Below are 21613 nucleotides of genomic sequence, written 5' to 3'. Positions count from 1 at the left end.
AAGGCTGAGACTTGGGTCTGTTCTCATTGGAAAGAAGAAGACTAAGAGGGGATTTGATAGAGACATACAAGATGATCAGAGGATTAGGTAGGGTTGACAGTGGAAGTCTTTTTCCTAGGATGATGAAGTCAGCTTGTACCAGGGGGCATAACCACAAATTGAGGGGTGATAGATTTAAGACAGATGTCAGAGGCAGATTCTTTATACAGAGAGTGGTAAGGGCATGGAATGCTCTACCTGCTAATGTAGTCAACTCAGACACATTAGGGAGTTTTAAACAATCCTTAGATAAGCGCATGGATGATGATGGGATAGTGTAGAGGGATGAGCTGAGAATAGTTCACAGGTAGGCACAACATCAAGGGCTGGAGGGCCTGTTCTGTGCTGTATTGTTCTATATTTCACACTTTCTCATCATAAAACTGAAGCTGCAGTAGTTTTCCAAAATCTTCAGTGGCCCGCCATTTAGTTTTACGTATGATTTAAAAACCTGACAGCCACTCCCTAATTCAACACAATCAACACCTCCCCATCGCAAACAGGGCTGAAGAGAATCCTTTGACACTTGCCCCAAATGCCAGATAATCAAACCATCAGGCACAGAAAACGTGAAATTCAAATCTCTTATGACTCACTCTACACACTCCAACAACAATTCATTCTTTGGGTACAGGAGTATCCTTTACCGACCAATGAATATCCCACATCACGTGATGTTAAGTCTTTCATTTCAAAACAATTTTGAAAACATCAGGTATTTGAAATGTACACAGGTATCCATAGGACAATTGCTAGTCTAATGTTAGATGGATAGGGGTGGAGCTGGCTCGTTAAGACACTGCATGCCCAAGAAGATACTGAAAAGGATTCCTTCAACTACCATGTGTTATTTATTAGAGATATATGGGGTTGAGGAAAGAGAAGAAATTAGTTTGTGGGCTTAAATATTTTGGGCTAGTCATCACTTGAATTTACCTAAGCTGGGTGACTCTCAAACAAACCAGCTCCATGTATTGCTCTTTCCACGTTATATTCAATTGTTAGTTTGTCGAATACAATCGATTTCACGAATCTAAGAGGCACTGGAAAGTAGGGAGACTGGGTTTGTAACTCTAGTCAAATGGCAGCCCAATTTGCATAAACTATCCAGGTTCATCTTACGGTTGTGTCACAGCCCATTGAATGGCGATGAACAGTCCGTGTAAAATGTTCTCAGCCAAAGATTCATGAGTCAGCCCAGTCAATCTTCCAATCTGTTTAAATGACGCAGCATCATTGTGATAATGCTGGAGGTTTGAATCCCCACAGTTTGGAAGCAGCCATTCAGCCCATCAAGTCCACACCAACCCTCGGAACAGCATTCCACCCAATCCCTGGAACCATGCACTTCCCACGGCTAATCCCCTTAATTTGTACATCCGTGGGCACTATGGGCAATTTAGCATGGCCAATCCACCTAACCTGCACATCTTTGGACTGTGGGAAGAAACCAGAGCACTCAGAGGAAACCTGCGCAAACACGGGCAGAATGACTGTGCAGGGTTTGCATAATCATCCGAAGGTAGAACTGAACCTGGATCCCTGGTGCTGTGAGGCAGCAGTGCTGTGCCATCCTAGATGAAACAGGAATGGGAATAGCCTCAAAATATGCTATTTCACTCCTGGCAAAAAATCTCTGTTACAAACAAATCACAATGACAAAACATAGAACCAAACTATTTGACCCATTGTGCCTGTAGTCATTCTTTCAAAGTGCACACCAAAGTGCCACTCCCCCATTCTTTCCTCAATCATCTTGCAACATTTTCCTCTTCACCTAAATATCCAATTTTCTTTTGAACAGTTACATCTGAATCCACTTCAAATGCATGTTCAGGTATTTTATCTGTAATTTCTTTTGGCTTAGTGAATAAATTGTGGGGTGAGTAATACCTGTTCAGCGTTCTGTACGTCAGCGTGCCTGTCCAGGAAGGTGCCTTCCAACACAGAGCCAACAATGGTCAACCCTTTGCCAGCCTTAAGCTGTGTGGTAAGTGACAGGAGCCGAGGGTGCTTCACATTCTGTTCTGAATCCAGGTTCAGCAATATCAACAGCTGAGGCCTGGGAATGACAGCGAGAGGGCGACAGTGAGAGCGAGAGAGAAAAGGGAAAAAAATAAAGGCAGGTGTTAGGTCAAAATATGGAGTCATTTTGTGATCTGCAAAATATTTTTCCAATGTAGTATCAAAGCTTCTTGTCTTGTACTCATCAAGTCAGGTGCAGATGTCACAACTTGCAAGGGGCTACATATACCCACCTGCAGGCAAAAAGATGCTGTCCAACCATTGGTACTTTATTAAATTAAATTAAATCAAAAGCAGGGGGGTCAATTACACTCTGATGCATTCTCCACAGCAATGCCACAACTGGAATCAACTCACCAATCAGTACCACCTTTTTCTTGTGCAGTATAAATTGTTACCCCTTTTAAATTCTGTATTCTTGTGTCATCTTAATGAGTACAAGACAAAAAGCTTTGATACTATTCAAAAAAAAGAGAACTGCGGGTGCTGGAAATCAGAAACAAAAACAGAAATAGCCGGAAAACTCAGCCGGTCTGGTAGCTTCTGTGGAGAAAAAGCAAAGTTAATGTTCTAGGTGCATTGACCCTTCATCAGAAAAGTCAGAGGCTGAGGGATGACCTTACAAAAGTTTACAAAATCATAAAAGGCATGGGTCTGGTGAATAGCCAAAGTGTTTTCCCCAAAACTAGAGGGCATAGGTTTAAGGTGAGAGGAGAAAGATTTAAAAGTGATCTAACAGGCAACTTTTTCACAAAGGCTGGTGAGTGTATGGAATGAGCTGCCAGTGGAGGCTGGTAAAATACAACATTTAAAAGGCATCTGGATTGGTTTATGAATAGGAAGAGTTTAGGGCAATATAGACCAAATATTGGCAAATGAGATAAGATTAATTCAGGATATCTGGTCGGCATGGACGAGTTGGACTGAAAGGTCTGTTTTCACGCTGTACATCACTATGATTCTAACTGATTGCAGCTCGGAAAAAGTTGGTATATATGCTAAAAGATGGGGTGGTTGTCAAGGGAGTAAGTGGTGGAAATGGAACCACCCAGGAGGAGAGAAAAGTTGGGCAGAAAAAGGAACGAATAAAGGTTAACCTGGGGGAATCAACAGCTGCTGATGGGGACCATTACTTACTGACAAGAGGTTGTTTGTGACAGCAGCCTATGACAAGGTGTGGTGGGTGGGGTTGGGGTAAGGCTAAGACAGACACTGCTTTGACACCGGGTCTCTTTCATCAAGCAGTACTCACGTTCTTTTTAAACCAGCATTTCTCAAAAAAAAAATTAACTCTTGTCTGGAGTACACAAAAGACCACTGTTCTTATTCCCTTTGTGGCCCTTAACTCACCTGCAGTAACAACTAAATGGTAACATCCTGTCGGCAATCAGTTTGATGAGACCACTTGGTTTGTGCCTGCACTGTGTAGTGGTATTTTACATCAATGAGGCCAACAATCCCTCCAACAGCTAATACTCAATGCAAAAACAAGATGAAAAACATCTCCCAAAGGCTTGTTCTTCATAAAAACCACAAGATCTCCCCATAATTTACATCTGTTTAACATGCACTTTTTTTCGTTGTCATTTTGACAAAACTGTAAAATATTAAAACAAAAACACTATAAGGAGTTATCTCCACAATCACAGTGCATCCAATCACACTTCTATAGTTAAGCATCCAGTTTTATAGTGAATTGTCTTATTGATCAGTTCAATGCTCAGTTTAAAAAGAAAAATCTGGATTTCAAGTAAACAATAGTTTGGCGAGAGTTGGAAGCCTCTTGGTTAAGGTCAATTCACTGAATTTGCTCAATTTTTCATGCATGTTGGGTTAACTCAACTCTCTAATCTTTCTAGCTTACTGAAAATTAGGGTCAAATTTTGTTTCCCACTCCAAATATATAGCATGAGGAGGAAGCAGTTGGGTCATACTGGTTGAATTTGATTGGCATAGCCTTCCAGCAGAATTCTGGGAGCATTGCTATACACGAAGCACATGTCAATGGTTTTAATGTTGATATTTGGTGAGCAAAAGGTTCAAATCACTGGGAAAATTAAACTGACACATCCAGAATGAAATCTGGCTAATAAACAGGGTCAAGATTTTTTCCTGCAGGCTAAAAATTCCTTTCTAGGAAGGTAATTTCGAACAGCTTTAAGAGATTTGAATTAGCATCATCAGAGTCTAGTTTTGCTTTTACCTCCAGTTCTTGGTGTGAGGTGGACCATCCTCCAAGCGCAGCAGAGCGTATCGAGCAGCATTCAGGGACAGCCCCCTAATGCCATCACCCCATTCTTTCTCGGCCCTGATGAAAAGAACGTTAATAAAATGAATTTTCAAAAACAAAATACAGGCAGAAACAATGCAATATTCACTAGACCAGATATAGCACTCTTTCTTATTAAAAGATAACTATCTTACCCTCGATATTCAATGTACTTGTAGATGCATCCTGCTATTACCATGGCAACCAGCGCATAATACCAGGAGCAGATGAACATCAAGGCAAGGCATAAGCTCATTCCCAGGAAGGACAAAGTCCTAGAATTGGAATGCTTACAGTAAGTCACTGAAATAAAAACATTTTCAGATACTTCAGAATCCCCTACAGTAGGTCTAAAGCCAAGTTCATGTACATTTGGAGTCACAGTAACTCCATTTCCCAATTACAGAAAATATTCAAGATCGTATCCAGTAATGGCTAAGGGACTAAGTTGAGGCTGTTGTAACTAAAGAAAGAGGTCTTTCAATCACCAGTTTCACAGGTAAAAGTGAAATGAACAAAGTCCATCCCATGAGACAATCCCACCAAAATGTAGTTCAGCAAGTTTTGAAAATCAGAGGAAGATTTCTGAAGGGTTACTGGAATCAAAACATTAAATAATTTTCTCACAGGAGCTGCCTGCCCTGCTAAGCTTCTCCAGCATTATAAAACTAAAACTCTGCATAAAAACTAAAACGGTTTTCCATTATCTCTCGCGTCTATTATCTTCTCAAAAGAATTCGAATAAACTTGTCAGGCACTATTTCCCCTTCATGAGATCATGCCAACTCTACTTAAGCGAAATGAGGCAATGTGACATTTGAAAAGGATAAGGGCAGCATATAAAAGATAAACACCAGCGCCAGCAAGTTCCCATCCAAACTCCTCATCATCCTGACTTGGAAATATATCGTTCACTTTCACTGGGTCAAAATCCTGGAATTCCCTCCCTCAGGGCATTGTGGGTCAACCTACAGCACATGGACTGCAACAGTTCACCAACACCTTCACAAGGACAACTAGGAACAGGCAATAAATGTGGCCAGCCAATGATGCCTCCATCCCATGGGTGGGCACAAAAATGGGTAAACGGAGATCAACACAATTAGATTAGATAAGATTCCCTACAGTGTGGGAACAGGCCCTTCAGCTCAACTAGTCCACACCGACCCTCCAAAGAGTAACCCACCCAGACCCATTTCCCTCTGACTAATGCACCTAACACTATGGGCAATTTAGCATGGCCAACTCACCTGACCAGCACATCTTTGGACTGGGGAAGGAAACCGGAGCACTTGGAGGAAACCCACACAGACATGGGGAGAATGTGCAAACTCCACACAGACAATCGCCCGAGGCTGGAATCGAACCTGGGACCCTGATGCTGAGAGGCAGCAGTGCTAACCACTGAGCCACCGTGCCGCCATCTAGTTATGATGTCACTGATATTTCCCACTTAATTCTGAACGAGCTTTGATTGCAGAAAGGACTACATTAGAAGCAGATCATGCCAGCTTTCCACAACTAGTGTTGGTGGCCCTATTTAATGAAACTTAAGAGCTTTGTCATTAGAATGGTTTCAAATAATCCACGAGTGACATAGTACAGCAGACTAGAGCTTGCTGCACTCCACAAAAACTAAAGAGATCCTTCAGTAATTGCTCATTTTGTTTGAGGATGTTCTGCCATACCAGTGGTAGTATGTAAATCGTGGCCTCCAATTGGGTGTTTTCAGGAGTGTTTGCAGTGCACATGCCAAGTTCACAAACATATAACACATCAGGAAGAACCTGAGAGAGAAAAAAGGAAAAACAAATACGGCTTAGCACATTATGCTTAAAATGGTACAAACAATGCTGCGCTACTGTCATTATGATTCTGATAAGCACTCGAGTTTTCAGCCGTTTGTCCATTGTTATCTCAAATTAGTTCGGGTCCATTTTAAATCCATTCTCATTAGATGCCCTTGTGTCTCTAATCTGGGCTTTCAGTTGTTCCCAAATTCGCCTTTCAGCTATTGCAAGAATTATTTTTCTAAACAACCAGAGCAGGTTCAACAGTCTCCCAAAGTAACCACGTGAGCTGGATAGCTGACAACGGATGCTTCCCATTTTCCAATGCTTTGGATCAAACAAGAACTTTATGTGCTGCTGGATTCTGGAAAAAATCAATGCTACATCAATGAACTGACCCTTGCTTTAGATCACATTTTTGAATTCACCTCCTTTGGAGTTTATTTTGTCTGCAGATTTTGACCTGATGGATAATCACAATGTCCTTGATGTAGAATGAGGCAATTAAAAATATTCCCATTACTATATTTTATTGCTCAATCTGATCAGTTATTCTTTGGTCCATGACTTGCGATCCTTTACTTCTCCATTAATTAATTCCGAGTCTTTCCAGTCAATAATGCAACATAGTCAAATAAATTACTTACTCTTGACAAGTTTGGATTCATCAACAATAATGCTTGGACAGTATCACCATTCCTGTACTGCTTACTTTGTATGGCTGTAGACTCAGGTAAAGCCAGTTTTAATTCCCCTACCCCCACGTTTGCTCACACCAGCCTTACTGACATTTCAGGACAGTAAATATTTGCCGCCTCCATCTGTGTATTTCTCCTGTCTAATCAGCAGATGACTAGTATACCTACTCTCTCCAAACAAATTTGTCTCTGTGATGTACATCCACTTTTGCCCAACCTCTCTCTATTGACATTTGAACCGCAATGTGCAGAAATCCTACTTTCTGAAAGTCTGTCCATCAAAAGTCTAAACTTCACCACCTGCCTCTCTTTCCCAAAGTCTTCTGTCCCTTCAATTAAGCTTTGTGTTCCTGCCTGTATCACTCCAAACTTTCCCTCTTCATCAGACCATTTTCACAACAGCAGACCAGGAAGCACTTTGATATTTTTATATTGAAAGCAAGATAGTGAAGACAAAAATGCACATCAAATGGTCATGACTACTTTTTTTGGGGCCACTCTCTATGTCCCCATTAGGCAGTTCTCTTAAGATCTCAGAAAACCAAATGCCATCGTCTTAGGACAATGGCCATCCATTAAAACCTGGCTCTGGTTAAGACACGAAAGCTGAAAATGTGTTGATGGTTAAAGCGCAGCAGGTCAGGCAGCATCCAAGGAACAGGAAATTCAATGTTTCGGGCATAAGCCCTTCATCAGGAATGAGGAAAGTGTGTCCAGCAGGCCAAGATAAAAGGTAGGGAGGAAGGACTTGGGGGAGGGGGCGATGGAGATGTGATAGGTGGAAGGAGGTCAAGGTGAGGGTGATAGGCCGGAGTGGGGTGGGGGCGGAGAGGTCAGGAAGAAGATTGCAGGTTAGGAGGGCGGTGCTGAGTTCGAGGGAATCGACTAAGACAAGGTGGGGGGAGGGGAAATGAGCAAACTGGAGAAATCTGAGTTCATCCCTTGTGGTTGGAGGGTTCCCAGGCAGAAGATGAGGCGCTCTTCCTCCAACCGTCGTGTTGTTATGTTCTGGTGATGGAGGAGTCCAAGGACCTGCATGTTCTCAGTGGAGTGAGAGGGAGAGTTAAAGTGTTGAGCCACGGGGTGGTTGGGTTGGTTGGTCCGGGCATCCCAGAGGCGTTCTCTGAAGCGTTCCGCAAGTAGGCGGCCCGTCTCCCCAATACAGAGGAGGCCACATCGGGTGCAGCGGATGGAATAGATTATGTGTGTGGAGGTGCAGGTGAATTTGTGACAGATTTGGAAGGATCTGGTTAAGACATGAAAGCAAACCAACACAGTCTCTTTAAATTTAAAAAATTGGTTAGGGAAAAAGAATGGAATAATTTTATACTTACATGGAAAGAATAGGAGCGACACTGTCGAGAGAAGCAATCAAAATGCCAATCTCACAAATACCAGCTGTGAGGAGGAGGGCCCATGTTGGTTCACCATTTGCCTTTCCATGACCAAAAACCTGTTTTTAAAAAGTAGAGAATTTTATGTATAAAATGGATCTCTCAACGTAATTACCTGTTGCACGGAGGATGAACACCGCACATCAGACCATACCTGCCATAGAGGTAAAAATAATGACTGCAGATGCTGGAAACCAGATTCTGGATCAGTGGTGCTGGAAGAGCACAGCAGTTCAGGCAGCAACCAAGGAGCAGCGAAATCGACGTTTCGGGCAAAAGCCCTTCATCAGGAATGAAGGCAGTGAGCCTGAAGCGTGGAGAGATAAGCTAGAGGAGGGTGGGGGTGGGGAGAAAGTAGCATAGAGTACAATGGGTGAGTGGGGGAGGGGATGAAGGTGATAGGTCAGGGAGGAGAGGGTGGAGTGAATAGGTGGAAAAGGAGATAGGCAGGTAGGATAAATCCGGACAAGTAATGGGGACAGTGCAGAGCTGGAAGTTTGGAACTAGGGTGAGGTGGGGGAAGGGGAAATGAGGAAACTGAAGTTCACATTGATGCCCTGGGGTTGAAGTGTTCAGAGGTGGAAGATGAGGTGTTCTTCCTCCAGGCGTCTGGTGGTGAGGGAGCAGCAGTGAAGGAGGCCCAGGACCTCCATGTCCTCGGCAGAGTGGGAGGGGGAGTGGAAATGTTGGGCCACGGGGCAGTGTGGTTGATTGGTGCGGGTGTCCCGGAGATGTTCCCTAAAGCGCTCTGCTAGGAGGCGCCCAGTCTCCACAATGTAGAGGAGACCGCATCGGGAGCAACGGATACAATAAATAATATTAGTGGAAGTGCAGGTAAAATTTTGATGGATGTGGAAGGCTTCTTTAGGGCCTTGGATGGAGGTGAGGGAGGTGGTGTGGGCGCAGGTTTTACAGTTCCTGCAATGGCAGGGGCAAGTGCCAGGATGGGAGGGTGGGTTGTAGGGGGGCGTGGACCTGACCAAGCAGTCATGGAGGGAATGGTCTTTGTGGAAGGCGGAAAGAGGTGGGGAGGGAAATATATCCCTGGTGGCGGGGTCTTTTTGGAGGTGGCGGAAATGTCGGCGGATGATTTGGTTTATGCGAAGATTTGTAGGGTGGAATGTGAGCACCAGGGGCGTTCTGTCCTTGTTACAGTTGGAGGGGTGGAGTCTGAGGGCAGAGGCGCGGGATGTGGACAAGATGCATTGGAGGGCATCTTTACCCACGTGGGAAGGGAAATTGCGGTCTCTAAAGAAGGAGGCCATCTGGTGTGTTCTATGGTGGAACTGGTCCTCCTGGGAGCAGATACGGCAGAGGTGGAGGAATTGGGAATACGGGATGGCATTTTTGCAAGAGGTAGGGTGGGAAGAGGTGTAATCCAGATAGCTGTGGGAGTCGGTGGGTTTGTAAAAAATGTCAGTGTCAAGTCGGTTGTCATTAATGGAGATGGAGAGGTCCAGTAAGGGGAGGGAGGTGTCAGAGATGGTCCAGGTAAACTTAAGGTCAGGGTGGAATGTGTTGGTGAAGTTGAAGAATTTCTCAACCTCCTCGCGGGAGCACGAGGTGGCGCCAATGCAGTCATCAATGTAGCGGAGGGAGAGGTGGGGAGTGGTACCGGTGTAATTACAGAAGATCAACTGTTCTACATAGCCCACAAAAAGACAGGCATAGCTGAGGCCCATATGTATGCCCTTGGCTACCTCTTTGGTCTGGAGGAAGTGGGAGGATTCAAAGGAGAAATTGTTATGGGTGAGGATCAGTTTGGCCAAATGAATGAGTGTGTCAGTGGAAGGGTACTGTTGGGAACGTCTGGAGAGGAAAAACTGAGGGCTTGGAGACCCTGGTCATGGCTGATGAGGTGTAGAGGGATTGGATATCCATGGTGAAGATGAGGCGTTGGGGCCGGGGAAACGGAATTCTTGGAGGAGGTGGAGGGCGTGGGTGGTGTCTCGAACGTATGTGGGGAGTTCCTGGACTGGGGGGATAGTTAGGACAGTGTCGAGGTAGGTAGAGATGAGTTCAGTGGGGCAGGAGCATGCTGAGACAATGGGTCAGCCAGAGTGGTCAGGCTTGTGGATCTTGGGAAGGAGGTAGAACCGGGCAGTCTGGGGTTCCCGGACAATGAGGTTGGAAGCCGTGGGTGGGAGATATCCTGAGGTGATGAAGTTCTGTATGGTCTTGGAGATGATGGTTTGGTGATGGGGGGTGGGGTCATGGTCGAGGGGGCAGTAGGAAGAGGTGTCCTTGAGTTGGCGTTTGGCTTCAGCGGTGTAGAGGTCCGTGCGCCAGACTACCACTGCACCCCTTTTATCCGCTGGCTTGATGGTGAGGTTGGGATTGGAGCATTGCGCGTAGTGAGGGTGAGAGGTTGGAGTGGGGATGGGTGTAGACAGGTTGAGGCGGTTAATGTCCTGGCGGCAGTTGGAAATGAAGAGGTTGAGGGCAGGTAATAGGCCAGCGTGGGGTGTCCAGGTGGATGCAGTGTGTTGGAGGTGGGCGAAGGGGTCCTCGGAAGGTGAGCGGGAATCCAGCACCACTAATCCATACCTGCCATAGTTGGGCCATTATGGGCATCCAGTAACAAGGAAAATGGGGAATATACCCCATAGTGGGTGGCACAGGTGTAAAAAGATAGATCTTTCACCAGCCATTTTGTAACCAATGATAGGAGTTGCACATGAGGATTTTGCAGAATCCTCATTGTAGCAATCGCTGGTGGAACTGTCCGGGAAATTATGCCTGGAACTCCCCAGAAATCTCCATAGCTACTAGAGACTTTGGATAGTTCCCATGAAATTGAGTAAAACCAGTTAGTTAGTCAGGAGAAGTTGAGATCATTGAACACGTAGTCTGAACCCCAAGTAACAATTAAATAGGTCCCAAAGCTGCCATAACCTCAACCCAGAGCCCCCGTATAACCCCAGATGTAGAGACAACATCAGAAGACAGGCCAGGAAAAGACTCACTTCCTCCTTTCCTCCCCGCTGCCCACTCCACCCCAACCATCAAACTTATAACTATGGACCTAATTTATCCAACTCACCCTGACCTACTCTAAACACTCACCTGCCCCCTTGCACCCTACATCCACCCCAATTATCACTTTACTTAATTGGTACCCTATAGAACACTCCCCAGTTGGCACTCTACAAATTTGGACCATACCCCCCTCACCATCTGGCACCATAGCCAGTTGGTAACCTGACTCTGACCAATCTGGCATCCTGCCTCCTCTCCAGCTGGCAACTTTAGCCACCGCCTGCCCATCTCCCATCCACCTGGCACCCTGCCCCCTCAGGACCCTGAACAGCACAATTACCTTAGAGCCACTTTGACAGCTGCTGATGACAGTTCTGGGCAATGAAGAAAATGTCATAATGGAAGTACACTCCCACACTCCTGAGCAAGAAGTGATCAGAATCTCCTCTCAGAAAAGGAGAACTCCCTTCTTTTATAGAATGGAAGGTGGGTGTGGCATTCTGCATGGATTTGCCAAACACCAGAAAACCAGTTAATACACTACATGATAGCTCTGGAACCACCTGGCAGCCCACTTAGGCTAGTCTTTCAAGGAGTATACATATCGTCATTATTCCTGCCTTGACAGTGCAGCACATCTATAGGAAACAATTTGCCCTTCACACACGTACCTCATAGTCTTCAGTTTCATTGACACCTTGTTGATGATATTTAACGTAAATTGTCTGCACCTACCCGAAGGAAAGGAATGATCCCATCCCTTGCAATAGCCTGCATTAGCCGAGGGGCCCCAGTGAGACTCTGGAGGCCAGCACCACACGTTGAAAAAAAAGAACCAATCACAATAACCCAGGGTGATGGCCAAGCCAGAGTCCCAATGACAAGGTTGCCATCTACAGAATCGCCGAACCTGGGAAGAGAGAAGTGAAAGTCTTTCATAAGGCAAAAAACAAAATTCATTGCAGACCAGCTGTTTACTTTTAGAACCTTAAACGCTAACTTAAAGAACTGTCATTTAAGTGTAGAACAACCCATCAGCAGTGAATCAGATCAGCTCATGATATTTCATTGTATTGTTCCTTAGCAGAGTATTAGCAGAAATAGAATTCATGACATAATAAGCCAACCTATTCTCATAGCTTGGATGCTGGTAGGTGGCAATTGTTGACTCAACAACATAACTGAAAGATAAAAGATCTAAATCTTATCATTTGTGTCAGGAAGCTACAAAACCAATTTAAGAAAGTCTGAACTATTCTGCACTGAACCAGTTTTATGGCTTCAAGCAATGTATCATGCCACCTGTTTAATAAATTCTCAATGTACCATTTGAATTAAGTGAGTCCCTTAATTGCTCTTAAGTGTATAGTCCATATATCCTTTCTTAAAGGGATGGTACAAATATTTTACCATCAAGCTTCAATGCACTATCTACAATTGAATAATAGAGCTGCAAGAACCCTTCATCTGAAATATAAAAGCTGTTAGATTAGCATCATAAAAATTGTAGTGAAATACTCGAACAAATATAAATTCCAAGAAGAAAAGATATTTTTTTAAAAACAAGAATACACATCTTGAAGGGCAAGTGGACACTTAATGCTTAATTAGGAGAGAACACTCTTGCCCATGAGTCACCTGTTAAATACACAGTATTTTTTCCACCTTCATTAGAGAATAAGCAATCCTACAGGAAAATCATTCAGCCTCAAATAAATCATACTGATTGCCTGCTCTGTAGCATAATGCTCAGAGGATACAGACAACCACGAGTAAAATTAACTCTAGATTCAGATAGATCGGGAAATAAGTGAGATTAGAGTGGTACTGGAAAAGCACAGCAGGTCAGGCAGCATCCATGGAGCAGGAAAATCAACGTTTCGGGCAAAAGCCCTGATCAGGAATCCTGATGAAAGGCTTTTGCCCAAAACGAAAGTTTTCCTGGTCCTTGGATCCTGCCTGACCTACTGTATTTTTCTAGCACCACTCTAATCTTGACTCTGATCTCCAGCACCTGCAGTACTCACGTTCGCCCAGGGAAATAAGTGATGCAACAGATTAAAATAAAACCAAAGATAATGGAGTGGCAAAGTGAGAGAAAAAGATATTATTCAATTAGAGCTTCATTACCAATAGAAGAACATTTGATTATCTGACATTTTAATTAGTCACTGACACACCATGATGCGTATGCAAGGACTGATGTTTGTGATAGCTTAAAACATGTTGTAATATAATGATAATCATAACAGCCCAGGGAAAACAGATGTGCAACTTTTCAATACAATACCAGAGTGTTCCATAAATATGAAAATTGCTTACTTGTCCCTCAAGAGCACACCTTCAATGCAAGCACCAAATAAGATAATGGACGACAAGTCTGTTGTTGATTATCAAGGAAATTTACTTTTTTTGAAAAAAAAAAGGCAATGTTACCCAAATTAGTTATAATTACATATACCAGTTAGAAAATATTCCCTTGTGGTAACCAAAAGTACTCTTGCAACAGCATCCTCTGCTTGCTAGTGGAAATTTTAATGAGTCATCGACTCTTCAGTGATGACCATCCGTTATGAATTGTAGACCATCTCAGCCTTTTGAGGGTGTGGTGACACCAGGGAGAATACTGGGCCACTTTCCTCCGAAATGATCCTTCAGTCGGTCTGACTAAAGATCAAGAGATGGAGCGCATTACCCTGTGGCATGAGCAAAGAATTAAAACTAATGTTGCAGTTAGTTCAATGAAAATAGCTTGAAGGGAATGCACTGATTTGCAAATGAGACCCAACTGGCAACATTCTAGCTCATCGCGTGGAAAGTGTCCTGGTGCAGTATTGAAGATAAAGTCTTTTTAAAATTTATTCATGGGATATTGTGTGTGTGTGTGTGTGTGGGGGGGGGGCGGGGGGGGGGGGGGGGGGGGGGGGGGGGGTTCGTCACTGGCTGCGCCAACATTTATTGCCCATCCATAATTGCAAAGAACCAAGTTAAAAGTCAACAACATTGCTGTGGGTCTGGAGTCACATACCTGCCAATCCAAGTAAGATTATCAGTTTCCGTCTCTAAAGGACATTCATCAGTCAGATGAATGTCCTTTGGGAAGTAAACTGACAACCTTACCTGGTCAGCTTTTTCCTGACAACTGATTTATCTTAATCATTTTAGATTCTTGATTTCAGAGTTATTGAATTCAAATACCATCATCTGCCATGGTGGGATTTGAACCTGGGTCCCCAGGACATTACCCCGATTTCTGTATTAACAGTCCAGAAATATATCACTAGGCCATTGCCTCCCCTGTCATCTGTGGAGTGACTTGCTGAGAATCTAACTGCATTGCAATGTTAATCTGTTTGCTTCTGGTATTACAAATAAATCGAGTTTTTTCATAATTTAATTTTTTTTTAAAAACGGCATTTGTGGGATGGCAGCTACAATGGCAATATTTATTGCTTACTCTGAATGATCACTAGCGTGAGGCATGATACACATGGATGGCTGGTGGCACTGTTAACCTTAAAGCCCCAAAGAGCTTTAGCTAGTGGGATTCTTACATAAATGTTTACTGACGGTTTAGGTTTCATTCCACCAGTTATTAGAGATCTACTGAAACCACCTTCATGATCCGTTTTATCTATGCAGTACCATAGCAACCAGGGCCCTGGGTCCCCAGAACCTTTTGAAATTTCTAGTACTTTTAATTTTGGAGATTCAATTTAATGTGAGAATTTCCCAGGGTAAGGATACAAATGAAAGAAGTCGTAATAATTGCTAACAGTGTTCCAGTAGGGATGGACTTCTGAGCATCCTTCAAGTCTCCAGATCTGTTTGAGCCAGCCATGATGCCTGTTGAAGGAAAAAAAGAACCTTTATCAGATTTGAGTGCGTTATTCATTAAAGGTATACAAGCTCTCATCCTTGCTGTTTTACAACTGTATTTAAATACTCATGGCCTTTAATCTCACCAAACATTATGTCGATTCACTTGTACAGTTCTGTTCAGCTATCTGTGTAATTCAACTTAAAGTTTCAAGCATTAGGTTCAGTTTGTATGCAAAGTTCAAAGCCATGATCATGGGCAAAGGACACTGATTTCCATTGGCTTTTACCACAGATGGGGATAAGGGCTCAACGTGGACACATGTTAATGTCAGCATATTTCTGGGTGCAGATTTTGGTGAATGAGGAAAATGCTTGTAAAAATTCTCATTCTGCTAGGAGCACCAGTAGTGCCAGGGAAATAAAAATCCCAAAAGGTTACACCTGGAGAAGACCCTGAATATCAGCCAGAATTCAAAGTGTGACAATAATATGGCTTTAAGAGGTTATTTTGTTCTGGGTTTTTTTTTGTGAAGAGAGGTTTTCAGGCAGTGGTTACAAAGAGTCTAACAGAACAACTACAGTACACAGTTTGCGAGGTCTTAGGGTGTTTTAAAGTTGGAATAATAGAAGCTGCCTGAATGGGTGGGGTTGTATCTCAGAATCAAGATCTTTAGGTTTTTCAGCAGTTGTTGCTGGGGTCTCAGCAGGGCTAGAAGCTGCAGTGAATCTCTCCTACAATCTCTCTCAATTTTCTTCTAGAGCTCCTTGAGTAGCATGAGAGACAATCTGTTTTCTGAACTTGCCTCTTTTTTACAGGTTACTACTATGTTGAAATGGTTAATTAGTAATAGATACTGTTAGGGTTGCCCATAATTAAGTAGCACAAAGTGGCTGATGGCTTCCCATAACTGAACAGAAAATGGCCAACAGAATGCAGCAGAATATGGTGATAGTAGATTGAGAACCTTAGGAAAACGTTTTCTTCATATAGTTACAGCAAGTTGAACAATAACAGGACTGCTTAATTAAGGTTACTGGTTGGGAAAGAATGTGCAGCTTCAATTGCTTACATAGATAAGAAACAAAGTAGTTGTTTCTCTTGACAATATGAAGAGTAGGTTTTAGTTAAGATTCCTCAGACTATCATAGATTGATTGAGTTTTTTGAAGAAGTAACAAAGAAGATTAATGAGGGCAGAGCAGTAGATGTGATCTATATGGACTTCAGTAAGGCGTTTGACAAGGTTCCCCATGGGAAACTGATTAGCAAGGTTAGATCTCATGGAATACAGGGAGAACTAGCCATTTGGATACAGAACTGGCTCAAAGGTAGAAGACAGAGGGTTGTGGTGGAGGGTTGTTTTTCAGACTGGAGGCCTGTGACCAATGGAGTGCCTCAAGGATCGGTGGTGGGCCCTCTACTTTTTGTCATTAACATAAATGAATTGGATGCGAGCATAAGAGGTACAGTTAATAAGTGTGCAGTTGATACCAAAATTGGAGGTATAGTGGACAGCGAAGAGGGTTACCTCAGATTACAGCAGGATCTGGACAAGATGGGCCAATGGGCTGAGAAGTGGCAGATGGAGTTTAATTCATAAATTAAATAAATGCGAGGTGCTGCATTTTGGGAAAGCAAATCTTAGCAGGACTTATACCCTTAATGGTAAGGTCCCAGGGAGTGTTGCTGAACAAAGAGACCTTGGAGTGCAGGTTCATAGCTCCTTGAAAGTGGAGTTGCAGATAGACAGGATAGTGAAGGCGGCGTTTGGTATGCTTTCCTTTATCGGTCAGAGTATTGAGTACAGGAATTGGGAGGTCATGTTGCAGCTGTACAGGACATTGGTTAGGCCACTGTTGGAATATTGCGTGCAATTCTGGTCTCCTTCCTATCGGAAAGATGTTGTGAAACTTGAAAGGGTTCAGAAGAGATTTACAAGGATGTAGCCAGGCTTGGAGGATCTGAGCTACAGGGAAAGGCTGAACAGGCTGGGGCTGTTTTCCCTGGAGCATCGGAGGCTGAGGGATGGCCTTGTAGAGGTTTACAAAATTATGAGGGGCATGGATAGGATAAATAGACAAAGTCTTTTCCCTGGAGTCCAGAACTAGAGGGCATAGGTTTAGGGTGAGAAGGGCAAGATATAAAAGAGACCTAAGGGGCAACTTTTTCACGCAGAGGGTGGTACATATATGGAACGAGCTGCCAGAGGATGTGGTGGAGGCTGGTACAATTGCAACATTTAAGAGGCATTTGGATGGGTATATGAATAGGAAGGATTTGGAGGGATATGGGCCGGGTGCTGGCAGGTGGGACTAGATTAGGTTGGGATATCTGGTCGGTATGGATGTGTTAGACCGAAAGGTCGGTTTCCATGCTGTACATCTCTATGACTCTATATAGATTCCACTGTGGCTATAGATCCATGTATGTGCAAAACAAATCACCAAAAAATAAAGATTCAAAACAGTTTCAGGCAGAAGTGGTCCCGCCCTTCCTATTGAACTCTGAAAATACCTTGACCATTTGTGAACCACCAGCCTGTCTATCTCTTTGTTGTTCAATGACACCAAGAGACATCCCAGTGCTGCTGATCAAGAGTATCAAAAAGGGGCGTGTGTGTGCTCTCAATTTTAACAATTTTCAACCTGAAGGTTTTGTGAGCCTTACTGTAAAGGAAATAAGAGGTGTAACAGTTGTGCCGAAATTAAATTGTACCTGAATCTATCACTAGACTCAGACTCTCATTAGAAAAATAAGATCCAACAATTACTGTATCTACTTTTAAGTTTTCCAATAGGATTGAGTTATTCCAATTCTTTCTTTCTTTCTTTCTGTTATATTTTAACTAGAGTGGATGAAGAAAGTGTGTTTTGCTGGTAGTTTGCCAAATTGAATTGCATCTGGAATGCAACACATTACATTTATCTTTAAAAAGTTATGGTCTACGCTAACTTCTGAACATTTTGAGGGGGTTTGGTTTCATCCATAATGCAAGCAGTACAACACTTCAGGAAACAAGTCAGTTTAGCTGAAAATAACAATTAATGAGGGTTACAAAGAGTTATTTTAGCAGTGCAAATGTGAAACAACATGTTATGCAGAAGGCTGAACAGTAACTGTACATCTCATAGTTCCTTCCCAGCCATAAATCTGACCTGTCACAGATGGGAAGTAGATGCCAACCAGCATAGTGAAGTAGGTCGCAATGTCACTGAAGACGTACGGGAGTCTTGTGTTTGCTGCACTCTCCGAGGCAGGCACAGAAGGCAGTCCTCTCTTTTCCAACAACTCCCCCTGTGACCCATATGTACTCCAGATATTTTCTGGTGGGAACAGAAAGAAAAATAAAATCAAAGAATCATGGTGGAGAAATAATTAGTTCAAAATAATGAAAAGTAACGGCGTAGATTACGCAGCTGTCATGACAGCAAGACAGTCCGCTCCCGCTGCTGTTGGAACTGTAAAACTGATAGTAACTTCCATTGTTTACAGACAACAAAACGCTGAAACCTAGAGTCTACTGTAAGCTATTCACTGTTTCTCCATAGGCTGTACTACTGACAGGTCCATTGACGGAAAATCAAATCATTTGACTTGACATAATTTCCATTTTGACGTCTCACTTCATCCAGGCTGAAAACACATTCTTTAGCAGCAAAGTACGGCAGATTCCAAGAATCGGAAGCAAAAATAAAAGATGTTGGAAAATGGTCAGCAAATCAAGCAGTGTCAGAAGCAAGAGAGACATTTACTTTTAGGTTCTGGAGGTTTCATTAAATCTGGAACACTGGAAAGTATCTTTCCTCGAGTTTTCATGCAGCAGAATTTCATGGCAAAATTTCTTCCATCTACAAAGGTGGGGAAGCTTTCTCTATCTTCAGACAGCCATTCAGCTAATTGGTTGCCAGCTACTAACCATTCTATGAGAAGTGTGACCCAGGGCAAGGAAGTTTCAGGAAAACAAAGGCTGGCTGCTCCCGACTGCTGTGGTGCCACGATGGAGTGTGTGGCTGTTACCAGGGCAACTTCCTGGGATGGAAAGGAAGTTGTTTTGGATTCCTAGGTCCAATTCCTCACGTGTTCCCCAGTGCAAGTTAATGTTAGCCCTGCATTTCGAAGCCACCAATGAAAGTCTGTGTCCGCTGGTTAGGATAGATATTTTCCAATCGACGTGTTCAGAGATGTTATTGCACACCTCTGGAGCAGGTGGGATTTCAATCTGGGCTCCTGCCTCTTAAATAAGACGTGACCAATGTGTCACAGAAGCCCCTACAATTGTTAAGGCAAGCTGATTCCCAACTAAAGCTTGATAATTTCAGCCCAACTCACTTGGCTGAGGCGCTTAGCTGGTCATTAACTGGCCACTTTAAGGACCTTAATGCAGGACAGGAAGGTGAAGCTTGGGCCTACTTGCCCAGAACTTAATTCTGGCAAGGCAAGAAGGAGGCAGGGTTTTCGTCTGTCACTATCCTCTCTAAGTTTCCTTCCTGCCTTGAGCCCCTGACCCTGATAATTCAGCTCATTTATTTAGTTTCTCGTTCTGCCATAGGATGCTGTCCAATCCTGCTTCCAGCATTTTGACGTCAAGTTTTCCATGAGTGAAGTCTGTCAAATCCTAGCAGTGCATCTGTATCTAGATTAGCGACTGAGGAGTATGGCTGAAAAAGTGATGTAATTTAGAGCTCAAACTATGGCTGCTTTGTTCCAGACAACGTTCTATTTGAGGATGGCAATTTGAAAGCAAAAACCTAAATCGGTATATTTTATTTTCCGCTGGATGAAAAGAGTGTCGTGCATCACTGAAGTGGAATTTACAAGCTTAGAAATATCATGAATAATACTTCTGAAGTTGAGCTGAAGATTCCCATTTCATTAATGGTTCACTTGTGCATTAGCTGCCTTTGTCTTCCAAGATTTGAAGCTTCAAACTTAACAGAATCTGATGCCATCTCTTCAAATGCTTCCAGTTGGTCTTTCATTCCTTCTCCAAACAGGTTTATTGCCATCCTTCCACCTCCAAACAAACGTAGCCCCTCATTATGGTGAGGTTGAGATTCACCGAACAAGTTCAAATTCTTTTCTTCACCTTCTACCTTAAACTGAGGAAAGGATTACTTTCCATCCAGCTAAAATTACTAGAATTTTAAAATCCATATTTAATCATGATATATTGACTGTGTTCTTTTACAAATGTCAACATTCATTCCCTTCATCAGCAACACTGTGTACCGCTTACAAGATGCATTGCAGCAATTCACTAAAGATCTTTAGACAGCACCTTCCAAGTCCACAACAACTACCATCCAGAAGGACAAGGGCAGCAGATACATGGGAATACCTCCATCTGCAAGTTCGTCTCCAAGCCACTCACCATCCAGATTTGGAAAATCACAGTTTCATCACTGTCGTGGGGTCAAAATCCTTGAAGTCCCTCCCCAAGGGCATTATGGGTCTACCACAGCAGTTCAGGAAGGCAGCTCACCACTACCTTCTCAATAATGACTAGGAATGGGTAATAAGTGTTAGCCAAGCCTGCATCACCAACTTTGCATAAATTAATTTTTTAAAAACTCACGGGCGCTTATGCACAGTCTCAAGACAGCCCAAAAACATGTTAGATACTAACACAGCGGACAAGAGAGTTTAGGGATATACCATGTGTGATAGCATAAATTGAAATTTGGTGCAGTACTGAAGGAAGGAAGAAAATATCCTTTGATCCAAACAGGTTATTAGTGGACCCAGATACATTTATAATGGTAGTTACAAAATGAAAATAGAAAACCATCAGGGATAAGTTTCTGTAACATTACCAGCATTGGTCATGGACAAAAGAATCAGAGACTAGAACTACTTGGATACCATTTCAAAGACCCAACACAAGTACGACAAGCTGAACGGTCTCTTGCTGTGGTATATCACTGTATGATTGAAACTTCAAAATAACAGGTGATGGGGAGATATAAGCAAGAGCTGAAAATGTATTGCTGGAAAAGCGCAGCAGGTCAGGCAGCATCCAAGGAACAGGAAATTCGACATTTCAGGTATAAGCCCTTCATCAGGAATGAGATATAAGCAAGGGTAACACTGCCTAAACTATTATCAAAGTACAGTTAACACCATTTACTATATATTTCAGCAATGAAAAATAAAATAAATTAAATTGGTCCTGAAAAAAGGTTCTGGACCAGAAGCATTAATTCTATATTTCTTGCTAGAGATGCTGACCGATCAGCTGAGTTTTCTAACGTTGTTTTTGTTTCTTCTTTCCAGCAGTATTTTGCCTCTACTTTTACAAGTGTACCAACAAATCATTTAGAGTCATAGAGATGCACAGCCCAGAAACCGACTCTCTGGTCCAACTTGTCCATGGCGACCAGATATCTCAACCCAATCTAGTCCAACCTGCCAGCACCTGGCCCATATCCCTCCAAACCCTTCCTATTCATATACCCATCCAAATACCTTTTAAATGTTGCAATTGTACCAGCCTCCATCATTTCCTCTGGCAGCTCATTCCACACACACACCACCCTTTGCATGAAAAACCTGCCCCTTTAGGTCTCTTCCATATCTTTCCCCTCTCACCCTAAACCT

At 43.1% G+C, this 21613-nt stretch overlaps 1 protein-coding gene across 7 annotated transcripts in view; it reads right to left on the bottom strand.

Moving 5' to 3' along the window:
• The window catches only part of LOC132832275 (solute carrier family 12 member 7-like), a 249490-nt gene that overhangs the window by 31740 nt on the left and 196137 nt on the right, over positions 1 to 21613 (bottom strand). For all 7 annotated transcript variants that reach the window (XM_060850137.1, XM_060850131.1, XM_060850132.1 and 4 more), the window contains exons 9-17: positions 18172 to 18339; positions 14942 to 15040; positions 13517 to 13574; positions 11930 to 12104; positions 8156 to 8274; positions 6022 to 6120; positions 4489 to 4608; positions 4268 to 4372; positions 1933 to 2101 (exon numbers count right to left, since the gene is read on the bottom strand). In XM_060850137.1, coding sequence (XP_060706120.1) covers positions 1933 to 2101; positions 4268 to 4372; positions 4489 to 4608; positions 6022 to 6120; positions 8156 to 8274; positions 11930 to 12104; positions 13517 to 13574; positions 14942 to 15040; positions 18172 to 18339 — 1112 coding nt within the window. The remainder of the gene's footprint in view (positions 1 to 1932; positions 2102 to 4267; positions 4373 to 4488; positions 4609 to 6021; positions 6121 to 8155; positions 8275 to 11929; positions 12105 to 13516; positions 13575 to 14941; positions 15041 to 18171; positions 18340 to 21613) is intronic.

Source organism: Hemiscyllium ocellatum, chromosome 34, assembly GCF_020745735.1.
Source record: "Hemiscyllium ocellatum isolate sHemOce1 chromosome 34, sHemOce1.pat.X.cur, whole genome shotgun sequence".
NCBI lineage: Eukaryota > Metazoa > Chordata > Chondrichthyes > Orectolobiformes > Hemiscylliidae > Hemiscyllium > Hemiscyllium ocellatum.
Note: the sequence above shows the minus strand (reverse complement) of the source record. Positions and strands in the feature narration are given on the sequence as shown.